This window comes from Notothenia rossii (genome assembly GCF_949606895.1).
Source record: "Notothenia rossii genome assembly, chromosome: 4".
NCBI classification, from domain to species: domain Eukaryota; kingdom Metazoa; phylum Chordata; class Actinopteri; order Perciformes; family Nototheniidae; genus Notothenia; species Notothenia rossii.
In genome coordinates, this window is record NC_136902.1 from 21,918,121 (window position 1) to 21,936,663 (window position 18,543).

The 18,543-nt window shown below is 39.8% G+C and overlaps 1 protein-coding gene across 2 annotated transcripts in view; it reads left to right on the plus strand.

The window, feature by feature from the left end:
- The window catches only part of cpne5a (copine Va), a 71,249-nt gene that overhangs the window by 36,082 nt on the left and 16,624 nt on the right, over positions 1–18,543 (plus strand). For both annotated transcript variants that reach the window (XM_079676983.1, XM_079676982.1), the window contains exons 9-12: positions 12,201–12,247; positions 13,012–13,193; positions 14,934–15,061; positions 17,118–17,220. In XM_079676983.1, coding sequence (XP_079533109.1) covers positions 12,201–12,247; positions 13,012–13,193; positions 14,934–15,061; positions 17,118–17,220 — 460 coding nt within the window. The remainder of the gene's footprint in view (positions 1–12,200; positions 12,248–13,011; positions 13,194–14,933; positions 15,062–17,117; positions 17,221–18,543) is intronic.

Below are 18,543 nucleotides of genomic sequence, written 5' to 3' on the forward strand. Positions count from 1 at the left end.
CATTTCATTTAGCCTAGCTTTAAAAACATTATATTACAAATATGCTTCTTTTGAATTGATATGGCAAGTTCAACCTAGATCTTACTGAACACCACACTAGTTCTGGTATTTATCAGAATAAATGTGATTCCAGCTACTATTTAAGGCTGCACATGTCTTTCTCTGACCTTAATCTGTTGTTAAAGGATAGTCGTGTGTTAGTGCTCTAAAATCTGATTGTAATTGAACTTTTAATAAAGTCATCAGTCTGATGCCCGAATCTGCATTTTATCCATCATGTTAATGAAACGCGGTAATCTTAACAGGAAACTGTTTAATACAGAAATAAAAGCTAGATTACCCCATCCATTAATGAGACCCAGCATGGGGAGTGACACATTTTGTGGAGTGGTGCTTCATATTTTTGTTACAGACATTTTGAGATGTTAAAAGCTTATGAGGCACTTATGTGTGGTTTCAGCGCTGTGCTTGGAAGAGGGGCTGATGACAAAGACTATTGCTTTGAAAGACTCACGGCCATTTAAGACAAAATAAATCCCTAAAAAAGAAAATGACTCCAGCATCTGTGTTCTGATATTCTCTCTTGAGGTCGTTTAAATCATCATGAAAAACTCGCTGCAGACTCTGTGCCTTCTGTGTTCTCCCTGAAATGTGCTCTCAACAATGAAAGTCCTTGTGTGCTAAGAGTCTCAGAAGGTGCAGCGGAGCTAAGAATTGCCTGAAAGATACAATCAAAAACATGACAGGTTTAGTGGATCCAGAAGGGCTCGATTTTACACTGTCCTGCCTCTTTGTGCTAATGTCAAGGCTTTGTGTTCACTGTATTTATGTTTATATTGAGGGTCTTGCATTTTCTTGCTACATAGTTGTTATTGTCAATTTGTATCTGAAGGGCGGAAATGCTACATGCATTTAAATTAACTTTCAAGTGACATCCATCCAAACACTTTGGGTTTAATTAATGTAAATATTCTACATGGAGCGATTTAAAGGTCCCCTATTATACTGTTTTTCATCAGGTCCCAGATATATACAAAACATGTCTCTGAAGTGTTTGGCTCGAAACACCAAACAGATCATTGTAGCATCCCATAATCCCCTCTGTTTCAGCCCAGTTTCAAAAGTGCTGATTCTCTGTCTGTTACTTTAGATGAAAATAAGGAGCCACTCCCCACGCCCCTCTGAGAGATATTTGGTTAAAAAGAACACAATGGTGCTCTGGGGCTAATGGCTACACAAGCCAAAAAAAATCGTTAGGACATCATAAAGGGGCCAAAATCTGATCAGCTCATTTTCAGACAGGTTTTTATATAAACGGATCAGGACAAAAAGTGAGCAAATCTACATTTGAGAACGAGAACATAGAAATGGAGCGAGAGGTCATTCAAAACCTCTAACATTAACGCTGTGTCCAGTACAAAATGGACAAACAGATACAAATGTACAAAATGCATCTACAAGTTGCACATACAATTTGTGTGGCTAAGAGAAAACGAATGTAGGTGTATTATTAATAAAGAAAATCCAACTGTTTGATCTCAGATCATTTTATGACATGTTACTTCTTTGTGCATAGCAACACATCTGATAATTGTCCTGTATGATTGTGAGTTTTATTCCTTTAAATCCATTAACTTTAGAACATTAAATTCTTCAGCCCCTTCATTTTCTAAACCTTTTTTCAATGTCATTTAGATCTACACTCAGTTGGTGGTTTACTCGGTACAGCTTTGTTTCACTTGTGCAATCCAATGCAACATCGATGACACATATCCAACCACTAAGAAGGTTATAATACTCAGTTTATGTTTGGACCATTTCAGAAAAGTATTATTTCAACATTGTCTTTTGGAAGCTGTAGTTTGTGGTGCCATATGTAGTTGGGATACTCCCTTCTTTGTCTCCAAAGGCCTCTATGATCTGAAACATTAATTGCTGTCATTTAAAATACAAAGCTCGTATCTGATTCATGAGTGTGTGGCTTTCCGCTCCTTCCTCCGATATTAATGTTATGAGCCCGAACATGTGTGCACTTTCCTTCAGTTCTTTGTAGGCCACCCCATCTCTCTCTTATGTATATTTTACAGTAGATGCAAGCCTAAATATTTTAAGATATTATTTGTGCACTGCTGTTAGATCTTCATGGTTGACATGACCTGATGTATCATATCAAAAAGCATCAACTGATAGACAAACTAACAACATTACTAGTGCTGTAAGTGGAGGGATGAAACAATGAGTGAGCGGCTAGAAATGTATTATGAATAGTATGATTATTATTATTACCCATGATGGGATTGCGGTAATGTATCTATAGTAAAATAAACACCAGTTTTACGGTGTTTAACTTAAGATAAGTACAAATAAAGAGCAACTCTTTTGGTTGATTAAACTGGAAAACCTTTATGCAACATTTAAGTTCTATTCATCTTTATAGCTAGAGCCTTTTCTGCAGTGAACATTCATCAAGATAGGTCAGATTATTTGTGTAACCCTTAATAACTGTTTCTGTCTCAAAGGGCTTCACAACACTCACATTATGAGAATAAACCACCCACCCCCATGCCACTAACCTTCCAATTGAGGATGAGAAAAGACTTTGAAAAGCTCATTAGAAAGGAAAAGATTGGCCCCAGTGGGAGGCCTAGAGTAGGAGCTGGAAATGGGCCAATGAAGATTAAATGTATGTTTAATCTCTTCATTAGATGTATGCGGTTTTATTTGGGAAGATAGCATTCGAGGAAACATTCAGCTCACATTATTATCACTACAATAAAAACAGGAGATGTTAGCAATCTGATGAAAGACATAATATAACAAATCACTAATACAAAAACACTTGTTTTACTCTTATGTCAATAGAAATTGCAGATTGATGTACAAGTTGAAAATGTTTTGAATAAAAAAAGACTCAAATATTCATATTTTCTGTATAAACAACATTTGAAATTCATGAGTTCTGGCTAAATTGGTGTTTGTCCAAAAGATTGCCTAGTTTTGATTTGGCGGCTACGGCTGTGGGTGAAAGAGAAAACTTTTCCTCAACTCATGCAAAAGTACTAAAAGCAATTTAAAATAAAGCTGATCCTGAAACAACGCTTCCATTCAGAGAGATGATGAGAAATGTGAGCAGAGTCCTTCTTCAAGCTGTAAACATCAGATCCAAAGATCTGATCTTTTATCTCCATCTTTACTCCTCACCTTTTATAGATGTTTTCTTTACTTCTCCCTTTTTAAGTGATTACTAACATGATGTACTTTGATGATTTTCTGAAGTGGAGGCTAAAAAAAAGCTATTTCTTCTCCAGACACACCGTTAAATCATGATCGGTTTCACAGAGAATTACTTTTTCCTAGATTTTCATTAACGTTCAACTGGGGCAGAGATAAAGTCAAACAGAGGTAATTAGAGTCCAAAAGCCACATGCTGCTCTGATTCTGAGAGGCTAATAAAAGATTTATATTCTTTTCATCGCATGTTGACATGCTTCTTTTTAAATTAAATCTGCAGTGTGATCGGCCGTGTAATGACTTGTGTGGAGTCTCTGTTGTGTGCGAATCGTATTAAGCTTTAATAGTTTCATCCCAAAATATCTTGTTGTCCTGAAATTGAAGAAAGTGATGCAATTTTATTTAGGCTTTCTCTGGGATCAGACTGCAGAGGGGGGTTTAACCGAAGTACACCATTTTATTTTCATCTTCTTCTAAAACTTCCCTCTGGTGTTCACTGATTCTTACACATTGAGAGATGTTTCTTCATTCTTCTGCCACTTTATTGTTTTGCTGCACAGTTAGTGGTTTGTTATCTGTTAACTTTGCAAAAATACAGGAGGGAAATGGTTTTAATGTTCAAATATTCTCGGTACGTGTTGTGCTGCAATGTTTCTTTGTGACATTCAGCCACTGTTGCTCCTGCACTGAGAAGCAGAGGCAAAACACTTTACATTGATGTTGGTGTTCAGTTTTGTTCAGGGAATTGCAGCAACTGTAACCCAAATCTTTCCACAGTAGACCTACCTGAGCTTTTCTGTTGCTGCCACAATCTAAATATACATTACCTTTATAGTTTTAGGTTTATTTTCTTCATAAATTCTCAATGTCAGTCCTCACAGTCCAGGAGCCTCATTTATAAAGGGATATACGCTCAAAAAATGGCATACGCCAGTTTCTACGCAATGTTTGCGATTTATCAAATACTAAATTGACGGGAAAACGTGCGGTCCTCCACGCAAACTCTAACTCATGCGTACTGTACGCACTAAGCACAAAAACGGGAGAGAAGAGAAACTGCGACACCGTTGGCAGAAGGAAGAATGGAGAGAAATATATGGAAATAATACCATAAATAAAATGTTACCTCTCATTTATCATATATGAAGAATTCATTTTTCAAACATTGATCAAAGCCAATCTTAAAATGATTCAACAAACGCCTGTTTGAGACTCCTCAGTGCACACAAAAACATAACTTGGATAAATAAATACGGATATGTTATTTAAAACCACCTGGAATATGTTGTGTTAATGTTATGAAATGTTTTCTCATAAATGATGCCGTAAGCAGGAGGACAGAATTACGTCTAAACTGACGACGTTTTGCATTTCTATAGGTTGTAGATACGAGCATGGTTTTATATGTTTAATACATGTTTAATCGTGTTTTATGCCGTTTGCCAAGACTTGATACGTCTCTCGTAAAACACAGGAGTTATGGAAACTAAAAGCACCATATGTGGTAAATTGTACAGCTAATATTTAACACAACACATTAGTTGTATTCAGTGCTTGAATTGGAATAAAAAAGGTGCCAGTACTCTAAATCAGCAACAAGTATTTGGCACAAAGTCATAGTATATCCTATAATGCTGGTGGGTTTGTCTCTTTACTGTATATTTTAGAAAGGCTCACTGTACTTAAACAAAATGACTCAGGGTGCATCTGAGATTAGAGGGGGTGCAGTGGTAAAGTGCTATTTTTATAAGTGGGGAGTGGACCTGACACCGTCTAATCTAGGAGGGTCCGGGGGCATGTTCCCCCGGGAACATTTTTTTTAAAATATTGAAGTTGGATGCATCAATCTGGTGCAGTTTGAGAGCAAAATTAAGAGATATATGGATACCTCTCAACATCCATAATGAAACAACTGTAAACAGATTTACTTTTTCTTTATGGATATAAAAGAAAGTAAAGCTTGACTCCTACTGGCTGGTTAAATGAATCCTCGTCCCGGAGGCCACTACCAGTTTTTTGTGCCATTTTGCTGGATTTATTTGTCAATAGCGTTGCTGCACAAAGTGATAGCCCTCTAGTTTAAATCTACTACCCAAAAAGAAACATATGGAGATGGGTTACTATTTAAAAAAAATTGCAAATCTATTTGGGAACAGTGGGGCCGGGCCTCAAATCCTATAGGGGGGTCCGGGGGCATGCTCCCCTGGTGAGATTTTTTTTTAAATGTTGGACTTAAATGCATCAATCTGGTGCATTTTGAGGGGGAAATAAAGAGACTACACCCATATGAAACAAAAATGTATACATTTAAATAATCATAAAATCATAAGTACATGGCCATAACCAATAACATACAATATCCAATATGAAAAAACATTGAAACTTGTTTATTTATTTGTTTTTGGTTCATTTATAGTTGTGAGTGTGTCTGGGCTCCTGAATCGTCCTCTCCTGTCTCCCTCCTCTCCCCCCTGCTCCTCTTTGAGGCAACAGCAAAGACTAGTTTTAGCTCTCAACAAGTTTATCTTACCTTTTTTCACCTATTTAACATTTTGTTTGTATTATTCATGCATATTTTACTAATCACTACCCCCTCAAATGGAAATATGTGTTTACATAAATGGTGACCGAACCGTTTGAGACCCACTGAGATAACTTAAACTAAGTGAACTATCTAAAGACTCAGAGAGTAATTTACCTCACCAGAGCTGTAGTTATCAGCCTCTCAGTCTGACAGCAAAGGACCCTCCCTCCACCTTGTTGTTGAAACAGCTCCTTATATCCGTTAGCGCAGCTAGGTAGCACCAGATGCTAACAACAATACACGTAACCGGTGCGCGCACTTTCTCGCTCGCTCGTGCCACACATACACCAACACACACCCTCCCGAGCTTGAATGACACACAGAGACCAATCGAGGGCATTAGTATGATCTGTATGAAAGTGGTAATGTCGGCAGGCCACGTCATGTAGACAGCCAGTCACCCTCTGTGAGGCAGAGTCAGACCCACATTTGCGCTGCGTTGCGTTTACAATATACGTATATTGCCGGTGGATGAGTACCGGCATTTTACTGAGTACCGGCAAGGTGCCGGTACTCAGTAAGAAGTGCCGGTACCACATGGGTAAAAATCAGAAGTGCCGGTACTGCGTACCGGTGAGTACCGGCCCAATTCAAGCACTGGTTGTATTTCCTTTAACTGGTGGATATAGAGTTGCTGCGGGGGGTTGAGATGCACAGGCTGCAGTGCGCTGCGCACAGCTGATCGACAGCTGGGACACAGACCACCAAATACAAAAACATAGTTCAGATCCAGTCGTCATTACTCCACTCCGGAGAGATTCCCCGATCATTTCGTATAGTTTCTCATCAAGGGGGGGGGGGGGGGGGGGGGTCTCCTGTCCCCGGTACAAACACACTGCCTGAGGAAGGCTATGTGTATTTTTTTTGTCATGAACCTTTTTCGGACCACTTATTTATTTATTTTGGTGACGATCCGACCTCCATGCAGCTACTCTGGTTCAAACTGCATCCACCAAACAATATGATTTATCTCGACCTCCCCAAAATAAACAAAATCTGACACGGTGTGAGATGTTTTTTTTAGCTGTTCTGTCGTCATTTCCTGCGATCTTCTCCATGCAAAAATGAATGAATGAAAGGGCGTTTCTTTGACTATTTATAGGCAAATATGGTCCTTACGTGATGCCCGCAAGATCTGCACCGCATTTCGAGTCGATTGTGATTTATAAAGGGAAACCGGCGTAGGAAGTGCCATACGCACTTTCCTCGCCGGTACGCAATGTTTGGTGAATCGGAAAGTGGCGGAAAATGTATGGACCTATTTTTCGGATTTCTACTACGTAAGCAACCTTCCCACGTCAATCCTACGCACTGCGTTATAAATGAGGCCCCAGGTCCCGTCCAGAGACCAGGGGCCTCATTTATAAAGGGATATACGCTCAAAAAAAAATTCTACGCAATGTTGCGATTGATAAAATACTAATTTGACGGAAAACGTGCGGTCCTCCACGCAAACTCTAACCCATGCGTACGCACTAAGCACAAATATATAGAGTTGCTGCAGTGGAGACGCTGCGCACAGAGCTCTGATCGACAGCTGGGACACAAACCACCAAATACGAAAACATAATTCAGATCCAGTCGTCATGACTCCACTCCGGAGGGATTCCCAGATCATTTTTTACAGTTTCTCATCAAGGGAGTGTCTCCTGTCCACGGTACAAACACACTGCCTGAGGAAGGCTATGTGTATTTTTTTGTCATGAACCTTTTTCGGACCACTTATTTATTTATTTTGGTGACGATCTGACTTCCATGCTGCTACTCTGGTTCAAACTGCATCCACCAAACAATATGATTTATCTCGACCTCCCCAAAATAACCAAAATCTGACACGGTGTGAGATGTCTTTTTTAGCTGTTCTGTCGTCATTTCATGCTATCTTCTTCATAAAGTCAGTCAAAATGAATGAATGAAAGGGCGTTTCTTTGACTATTAATAGGCAAATGGGCGTTACGCGAAGCCCGCAAAAGCTGCAGCGCATTTCGACTCGATTGTGATTTATAACGGGAAACCGGCGTGGGAAGTGCCGCCGGTACGCAATATTTGGTGAATCGGAAAATGTCTGAACCTATTTTTTGGATTTCTACTACGTAAGCAACCTTCCCACGTGAATCCTAGGCACGACGTTATAAAAAATGAGGCCCCAGATCAGATTGGCTAAAGCGTTTTTTTTACTCACAACTCAGAAACTATGCTTAACGAATGGACCAAAGAATAAGCCATTACCTTTTGGAACGTGTCCAAAGGAACAATCAGATACCAGGAGTTTTTATTATATTATTTATGTTTTAACATTGCAAGAAAAAAGGGCAATTGGTCTGCGTTTATGTGATGTTGTAATAAAACAAAGTAGTTTTAACTAGGATATTTTATGTGAATGCCTCAGGTCAGATCCACAATTTGACTTTAAAAAAACAACTAATTGAATGGCTTACCTGAACCGTTCACCCTGCTCTTTATTGTGACGCAAATACTGGAAACATTATCAACAGTAAAGAAGTCCAACAAGTGCTATACTAGTTTTGTCCTGTGTTTCACATATCAGGCTTCATACAGGCTGACATTATTGGTGGTTGTTGTTGGAGCTGAATTCAGGCTTAAAATCAATACCTGCATAATATGCTCAGACCTTTTTACACAATGTCTCAGTATCGCAGGATTCATTAAAATACACATCAATATTTTAGAAAAAGCAGTAAAGCACATAGAGTAAACATTACGATCAACTATTATGTCTCCATCAATAGAGACAATTTAAGTAAGCTTACTGCCGAATAGCTTTACTACTATCTCGCATAAAATATAAAACATTTTAATGAAGGGAAAAAGATGCTGAATATTGTGTTTATTTTACCCCCCACTTTTGTAAGCAAACCTACTCCCTTGTGTTTACCTCCCTGCATCTCATTAAAAGCACTGTGCATAAATGCTCATTGATGTACAGTAGTGAAGATTGGCCAATTTACAACACATACTGGCTCGTGGGTGTAGCTGCATTCTTTTTCACACTGTTTTACATTACATTTAATATCCCATTCATCCCAGATTGCCAAGTCTGAAGGGATTTCATGTTACGAAGAGTCCTGCCATATGGTGTTTGCGCTAACTGTTAGGGGAAAGTCAGTGTGACACTGATCCGGTTATACCTATTTTAAACTATTGCAGTCATTCAAGGTGATGCACACAGTGGTTGAGAAGCTGTCATTTGATCTGAGAACATAACTGAGAGAAGAGGAGATGCTTTGCCAGTCGCGATGATATGAAAGGACAGACTGAAGCCCACATTGAACTATTGGACTGCTTGTTCTGAAGGGATTTGTTCTGGATCAGGATGTGCTGCCATTAAAAGGCTGGTGTCAGATTTATGAACTCCAGATCAAATGTAGGAACAGATTATGATACATTAATTTGCCCACAGTGTGATAGTCCACTCAAAGACAGGCATGACATGGAAGGATGACTGAATAATTGCCTATCGATATAATGCACGGATACAAATAGTAACCTAAAACCAGTTACTGGTTCAAGACCTAGCAAACAGATAAAACTGCAGCATCAGTCAACCTCAATCCACATCGATGTTCATGTCCCATGATAATTTGTAAGCTTGCATCTTAAACAAATAAGAAGATAATAAATACATCTTGATTAAATCTTATTAAATAAAGATTTAATAAACATAAACATGTGAACCCAAGGCACTCAGTGTGTGATGAGAGATCAAACTCTCAGCCCCAGAAGACCATGTGTCCATTGTCTGTCTTTTCTCCAATAAAAAGGGTCAATGAGAATGCCCTGATTTCTGATTCTGTTCACCCAGTGAAAAGAGGTCTGCACTCTGCTATTCCCCTTCTTAGTACAGTATGTGATTATTCTTATATATATTTAAGGATTATGAGTTTTAATGGGTTTAGGACATTAAAGCTTTATATGTTACACCCATAATGCGATGTACTTGTCCTTTTTAAACACTGTGATATTGAACGTAATTGACCATATCGACACTCTGGCTCACTGCAGAGTGCAGCAGCTACCGTCTGAGGATGAACTCCAAGGTAATGCTCTGATGATCGACTGTAATTGGCAGTTTGACTGACAGTTACTGTGTGACTATCATTACGGTCCTGCACTCTGCCTGAACCCTACCTTACCACTTCCCCGTTTTAGGTATACATTCAAAACTAACCATAGAAATCAGCAGAGAGTTTCAAATTGAGGCAGCATGCCATTGTGACGATGTCCCTTTGTCAGCTGAGCAGTCAGCTCAATGCTGATTAATGAGCTGGGGTCAAAGTCTCCCAGGAGGAAGTCGCCATTATCTCCAATACTGCGCTCGTGGGAATATCTGAATAGAGGTGAAGTCAGGAAAGGCAATCAGTGTTAATCACAATGAAAGAGCACACACTTTGATATATCCTCCCCTTCCCTTCCCCTCCACGTTTGTCCCACTGGGCAAACAGGCAAATCCAGCAGAGACTAGTTAGGCCATGTTTAGTTTTATGTCAAGGTTTTGGCTATTATTGCGGGTTCATGAATAAAATATAACCAGCAGTTTTTAGACATTTTGTGAGGCTGGTACAGTGCCTGGAAGACAAATGTTTTATTGATTAAACAACAACCATGTGAAATAAAGAGAGTAACAATGAAACAAATGTAAATAAAGATTATTATATAACTAGATGGGACGATTGGGTGCACCGTATGCAGGATTGTGTAAATGTTCATATATCTTGGCAGTGTGAGAAAAAGTTTTTAGAGAGTACTTGTCCATGGACAAGTGAGTTTGGCAATTTACTTGTCCGAATACATTTTTCACTTGTCCAGAATGGAAAATATGGCAACAAACATGCTGCAACCTGCCTGTGAGACAGAGTCCAACCACACATGTCCAACACTATAGGCCTAATAATAATAATACATTATTTTCATAGCCTATAGGCGTACGCTTTTCTACAACTTAAAGAAGCTTGCACGCTTACACATGTCCTGCAATACACATGCTGCAGCTGCCCAGCTGCTCACTGTTTGTAAAAGTAAATAAATAGTATGTTCATTTCAATAATGTACTTTCTATACCCTGCTTCATAAACAATACTGACATCCCTGTGCTCCTCCGAGTCTGGGGGTCCGGGGATGTGAGGAAAACGCGAGGACACAGACAGGGAGGCTGTTTCACTTCATAAAGGAAATGGCGGTCAATATTAACAACACAGGAGCTAAAACGCTTAATAATCTTCATTACGTGTTAAAGAAAGAACATAAGAAAGTTTGACAAAGATGAGGCTGTTAAACGGGCAGCGGATCCGCTGTGTGTAGAAAGAGAGAGAGAGAGAGAGAGAGACGCTGAGCTGCAGCGATCAGCTGATCCGGAGCATAGAGAGAGAGAGAGAGAGAGAGCTGCGGTCCGCGGGGTTCGGCCTCGCGTCCTGTCCTCACAACTCTTATTAATCCCGGGACCTGACAATTGTTATTTGTTCCTACTCGGAACCGAGTTTTGCTTCCCAACCCTGCCACTGTGCTACACGTCCCGCCACGCCATGCCCCTGTCTCAGTACAGAAAGCGGCGAGATGCATTTCCTTAGGAATTGACAAGCAGAACCGAAACTAACATTTCTAAACGAACAATGTCGGACACGGACAATTTGCGAATGAGTTCTGCCTTTTGTAAACTTAATTTGTCAATAATTTGTCAATAAATGAGGGCGAAAAACGTCACTTGTCCACCGGACAAGTCAATTACAAGATCTACTTGTCCGTTATTGTAAATAACACGTCCCGGACGGTGGGACGTGTGCTTTTTCGCACACTGACTTGGGCTCTCTTTACAGCTTTTATTTATTTCATTTAATCTTTTATTTGGCAGGGACAATGCACAGAAATGAACACTTAAAACATTCTAATGTATCAAGCGTAACAGTGCCAGATTTAGCTTTGAGCTAATTTCCATCCGCAGTCCCTCAGTGCTCAGCTCTGGTGCTGGGTTTATAATCATAGCTTTCCTCGTTGTTATGTTCAGTCAAATCATAAAGCCAGCCAGATTACTCTGCCTAAATTATTTTTGTAATGGTTTTCAAGGGATTTGTGCCTGACTCAGCCCCTGAGCTGTTAAATCTTGACTTCAGGTGTTATTAAAAAAAAGTCAAACAGCCTTTTGGACGCTGTTTGACCGTTAGCAAATGTATGCTTTGATTAAATTGAACAATAAAAACTTGATTAGATCCTATGTTGCCCAGACCGTAAAGGTGTATTATCTTCACTATATGGGGTTTCTTTTCTTTTTGCAGCACGGTGAAACCAGGGAGAGCCTCAATAAACTGCAGCGCTGAGTTCTCCTTCCTCTTTATTGTTAACACCATCTTTTCCCCCCTTTCATCTGTTTCAGGACTCAGATTCACTTCACAGTGGCCATTGATTTCACTGCATCAAACGGTGAGTGTTTTCACTGCCATCACCCTGTTCTGCTTCCATTTGTCTTCTGATGCAGGCATATGGCATTCTCCATGAATCAAAGAGGGGGCTGGATTTTCTCTCCCTGCTTGTTATATTTCATCTTTTATACATAGCACAAAGGATTATAAACTGCATTCAGAAAAGGTAAACAAAACATGTATCTTGTGCAGGGTACAGAGAAAACAATATGCCGATTATGAAAGGACACATAATGCATACCAAATGCTATAGTTAAATAAGATGAGACGGTATGTTCATGTAGATGTGGAAATGGAAGTTCATAGCGATAATATCTATCTCCATTCTCCCTCTGTTATCCTCCACCTAATGAGCTCCAACACTTGAAGATCACACAGTCATAAACACTCTGGAGGTGTTTCAGTATATGTGGAGGTTGTGTCTAAAAAGTCAGGGCGGGAAAATAACATCACACCAAGAAATGTAAACAAGTACAATTTTGAGATACTTGTTCCTTCCTTCCTTCCTTCCTTCCTTCCTTCCTTCCTTCCTTCCTTCCTTCCTTCCTTCCTTCCTTCCTTCCTTCCTTCCTTCCTTCCTTCCTTGAAAAGACACATATTGAATCCTAGTATTGTTATTAGCACATTATAGTCACATTGAACACTTCTGATTCAGAAGATCCTTTATTTAGTTGTGGCTCTCTCACGTTGCTCCGGTTGCAGCTGTCGGTCCGGCGTCACTCTGATGGTTTGCCTCACTGACTCTGAATTCTCTTTTCTTGGAAGGAAATCCGTCCCAGTCTACTTCACTGCATTACATGAACCCTTACCAGATGAATGCCTATGCTATGGCTCTCAAAGCCGTGGGAGAGATCATCCAGGACTATGACAGTGATAAGATGTTCCCGGCTCTGGGATTTGGTGCTAAGCTGCCCCCTGATGGAAGGGTCTCCCATGAGTTCCCGCTGGTGAGGAAACTATGAGCTTTTTTACATAGACTGTATAGGAAGTGAGCGAATTCATCAATGGTTGATTTGTAGAATTCTGTTTGAAAGCCTCAAGTTTTCATCCATTTTGTCATTTTGGGAACCAGTAGCGACACAAGAGGGCGATTCTAACTGCAACCGTATGCTAAACAAGTTTGTTCTCAGGACAAAAAAAGCAAACAGTGCACACTTTCATTACCAACTTTATCGTCTATTTTATTCTATACGAGACCATGAGTTACAAAATCATGCTGTATTAAAGAAGACTTGAAACTACAATTTAGACGAAAACTATTTTTTGGAAAAGGTTGGCTGAGGTAATGAATCAAGCGATAATTTATCCTAGACTTTTATACAATTTTACTTCTTTTTTCAAAAAAGTGGAGTCACCCCCTTCTAGCAATTAGAAAGAATGCAGGTTTAAATCATTTCTGCACTTCTTTATTTTCAGGCCTGGAGGTTTCCACCGGGTTATTTCAGACACTCGTGTTTTAATTCAGCTTCAGAATTGTTCATAATTTTAATCAGACTATATGTGAAAATGAGTTTTTGCCTTCCCAATGGAGCCTATCTCTGAGTATGAGCACTCATTTGTGTTTTCATGCTCATGTACTGTATGGATAGCGTGCAATATGGATGTGTGCATTTTGAGATGAATACTTCCACACCTCAGCCAGATATGCGTAATTCAGAGTGAGTTTCATTTACCTTTTATAGTGCAAATGAGCTTCTGTAAGGCTGGAGAATCTTCTTAAATCAATTTGGCTTCTCTAGTTAATGTGCTCTGGCTGCTGCATAGTACAGCCTCATCAGGACTCTGTCTGCTGGGTAACGTCTGCATCCCTCCATGTTTCCATTAAAATTAGCTAATTAAGATTCATCTCACCATGTAATTAAAGCCTGATTGTTTCATGCTTTAGACTCGTAAATGGGTTTTAAAGTAAAGTTTGAGTCCTGGTTGAAATACTTTGGTAATATACAGTATGTTTGTTAAGAAATGTGCTATTAGGAAGCTAGAAGAAGAAGTTAGTTTACCCAGGCCCATGTTGTCTTTTTAACACCCTTTTTGTTTTGTATTCAACCCATTTAGAAATAGAAAATGGTTGTCGGATTTATGTTTAAAATATTTTTGGCTATCTAACATGACAGTTAACAACAATACATGTGTTTTTTAATTCAAGGTAGGTTAACTGCTTGTCTCTGCTTTTGAATGTTTTCTCGCATGTACTAGACTCTCATTCAATCATTATTTCAACAAAAATACTGAATATTGTGTCACAACAATCAAAGATAATCATTTCTTTCTTCTGGCACTGATCTATATTTGTCCTTTTCTCCCAGTGCACAGTATTTATCATTCACTACTGTTAGAGATACATTATGGTATCAACAATCCTGGAAATCGGACTTTGTTGTTGACTATGTATTAAATAGCCAACATATATGTGTGCTTTGCTAGGCTAAACATGATTTGAACTATATGTAAATGTCTTGAATTAAATAAGATAAAATGTACATGTATATACAGTATTTTGCTTAATGAATATTGTTAACAAACAAGTTTCCCGATACTCTTAAGCTTGGTATTACAGTAACTTATCCCAGAAACATTGTGGTTCTGCGGCACACTCAATGTTGTCTACATCAACAATTACATCGTGATGCCAAGCCTATTGTATTCCCTTCTGACTACTGTCCATGCTTTTGTTTTTTTTCTCTCAGAATGGCAACATTGAGAACCCGTACTGTAACGGCATGCAGGGGATTCTTGACGCTTACCATCAAAGCCTTAAGACGGTTCAGCTGTACGGACCCACCAACTTTGCTCCAGTTGTGAATCATGTGGCAAGGTACAAGAACAAATTGCTGTACCAGTCAACATCACAGAGCACATCTGTCCTTTCTTTGAAAATCAATCTGTAAAAAAAAAGGACCCGCTGTCAAAGGTATTAGGACATTGAATGATGGTTTCTCTTTGAATTGAGCAGAACTAATGAAGGGAAAATAAACAATCGGCTGCCAAGCGGAGATGAATAGAAATGGTAATCAGGCGTACAGTATGTGGGACCAGATATTTCTGAGTGCAGGTGCTGCATTGCTTTATAGACATCTAGTGCGGTTGGGGACTGCACCGAATGTTTTGTTGAAAAATGTCAAGACTCAGGCTGAAGTGAAATTATAATAATGTACAGGTGTACACTCCCTCCACCCCCATCGGTATATTAATACCTAACTCATGCTGTGATTTAGCTCTCAGTATCATAACTTGCCTTTAACTTGAATATTAAGGACTTAACTGTCAGGGTTTGAGTTTTTGTGTGTCTAGTTTTGGGGTTATTTTGCTGTTCTGTCCTCCCTGTCGTTAGTTTCCCTGGTGTGTCTAATTGTCTGATTGTGTTCACCTGTTGCCCTTGTGTTTCTCCTTCCCTGCCCGGCTGTTTCTCGTTTCGTGATTACCCCTCCCTGTATTTAGTCTTGTCTCTTCCTGTGTTCAGTGTTGGTTCATTATTTGTCGTTCATGTCCCCCTTCATGTTGGTCACAGTCACCTTGGATGCTACAGTACCTCGTACCTGTTTTTGGATTCTTGTTTTTGTTCAGCTTTTGTTAAATAAAGCTCGCCTTTTGTTTCCTTTTGAAACCTGCTTCCTCCTCAATCTGCATTTGGGTCCTATTTTTCCCCAACCCTGACATTAACGTTTGTGAACTGCAGTTCTGAACTTGATTTTTAGATGAGATATTCAGCATTGACTTGTATTTCTGCTTTGTTAACAAATACTACATGAATACATGAGCAAGCCACATTAGAATACCAAGGGCCCCAAAGCTACGACTTTTTCAAGGCCTTTCCCCAGGCAGCCTCACTACGCAACTGTTTCCCTATCTGACCCGCACACACATCGTGCTTCATTTGCATACAACGATGCATCAACAATCACCCACGAGTGCAGTATATCTGTGGCCAACACAAATATAAGTTATATAATTATTTTTAAGGGATGTAATCAGTGGTGAAAAAGACAGAAAAGCTCCTAGCAAAACGCATCATCCACATACAAAAGCAACCCACCATTAGAAGAGGTCCTATTGTAAAAAAACAGAGAACGATAAAACCCAATACATTCATAAATACAGAAAATGCAAAAAAATGTTTGATCGAAGAGATTTGAATTTCTTAATCTCGAAAAATGTACACTCTTCAATTCCCAATATTGTCTTTTGTCATACAGTTATTACTCTTCCAATGTGATCAAATGTCTCAAGTGAGTTTGTTGCAGGGAAGAGGAATCTCCTAAACACCGGTCATCGCTCTTGCCTTTGTCAGGCTCTTTGATTAAACTGCCAGTGCCTCACAGTCAAATTTACCATTTTGAGAGCGAGAGTAATGGCTGACCTCTGACCTGTCCTTGGCTCTTACAGTGTTCTGCCACGATTTCCCCTCCTTTTGCTCATCAAGTGTGTTCAATCATTGCAAGGTGATCAATAATGCTCTGAGAGAATAAGACTGCAGCACTTGCATAAACAGTTTGATAAATAATTCATAGAGGAGCCAGCGATGGGCAAATGAAACTAGGCCACACTCACTGCGCTGCCTCTGATGGGTTTCATAATGTCGTATAGACCTGCGAGACACGAGCTGCCATACCACGTATTTCACTTCTGTGCATGTCTACATGAAGCCTTTGTGTCAGATGGTGGGCGGGGGGCCACTTTGTCTCTGTTTTTAATCCGCGACACAGTGATTGCTGCTCTCCAACTTTCTCTATGGTTGTTCAAACCAGTCTCAGAATTTTATGTAAATTCATAAACACATTGTCTGCATAATCTATTTTTAACTTACATTTACTTTAGCATAGTCTATGTTGTACTGTCTTCAACGACTTTATGTTATTAATTTTTGTTTTCAGCTATGCAGCAGCAGTGCAGGATGGGTCCCAGTACTTTGTTCTGCTCATCATCACTGACGGCGTTATATCAGACATGGCCCAGACTAAGGAGGCCATAGTGAATGTAAGTGCTGCTCTCACACTACCCAGAGACGTTCATCTCCCTCCCTTTCTCCCTCCCTTTCTCCCTCCCTCCCTCCCTTGTCTTGCTCATTAAAAACTGCTCTCATGCTTTCTGTTTCTTTTTGGGGTTTGTAAGCCAGTAGCACTAGATTTGATGATTTATAGGATGTGTTCTGCTCCACTTGTCTTACCCCTTGTGTTTTGTTCGTCCAATATTTTTTCCTTTTTATTGAGACCCTCGGGAGGGGCTCTCCTGAGATCCCCTCACAGGTCAACAGGTTCACCTTATCGGATGCAGAGCTCTCACCCAGCGCATCCTCTGAGGCTCAAGAACAGGGCGCTCTGACCCACAGCAGACTGGGTTTAAAGGGAATTTGCGACTGTTAATCAAACTTTTCGAACAGCCACACCTTCCTTTTAAGATCTTGTCTGCTGCTCTGCACTGCTCAGCCCGGCCCTGTCGCGTACCTCTGCCACCTCCCACCTCTCAGTATGGACTTCGCCCCCCAAATTCCTCTGCTCATAGAGCAAAGGACTGAATGACCTGCTTCTCTGTGCCTTTAGCTTTTGCTCCTAAGAAATACGGTAACTCATAAAGAATGAGTTATGTGCAACGCTCATTCCCACACTTTAGGTTTCTTATTTGTGTTCTCAAAAGCAGTTTTTTCTTTTTATATTTGCACATATCAGATACCTGTGGTAATAATGTTGAATGTACTGCTGCAGACCAAACTGTACAGGCCAAATCGAACCAGCTCAGCTTCGCCTCCGGTTACTAATGTGTCCACAAATCTTTCAGGACAGCCCCTGGGGGAGTCTTTGCTTTGATGTTATTCCTTTAGGCTCCAACTTTCATTTCAGGAGTTTAAATAATAAAAGAGGGTCTATTTTTGACCTGGTTGGCCACGTATAATTTAATTTAATTTGTGCCCAGGTATTGGATTGTGTCTCCGGGTGTCAGTTTGTTTTCTGGATAGGAGGCTGGCTCCACCGGTAACTTCATAAAACCTATGAATATTTTAGATTGAGAGACACTTGAACGACTGTATTCGGTTTGTTCATCTGCTGAATCAACAAAACTAACACTCCACCTGTCTGGCCGACGTACAATTATACAAATTGCAGAACAGATACCCTGCTACTCAAGACTTTAGAGGCCAGTTATGTCTGGCTGTTTCTTTTGGCAAAAATGTGTAAAGAAATAATGTGTCTTAAAAATGCATCCATAGAGAACATGAAGCCTTTGTTGTGCATGCAAAAGAGTAAATGCAAAAATGCTTAACCATTCACAAACACATTCATACAGCCATGACAGGGCTGCCAT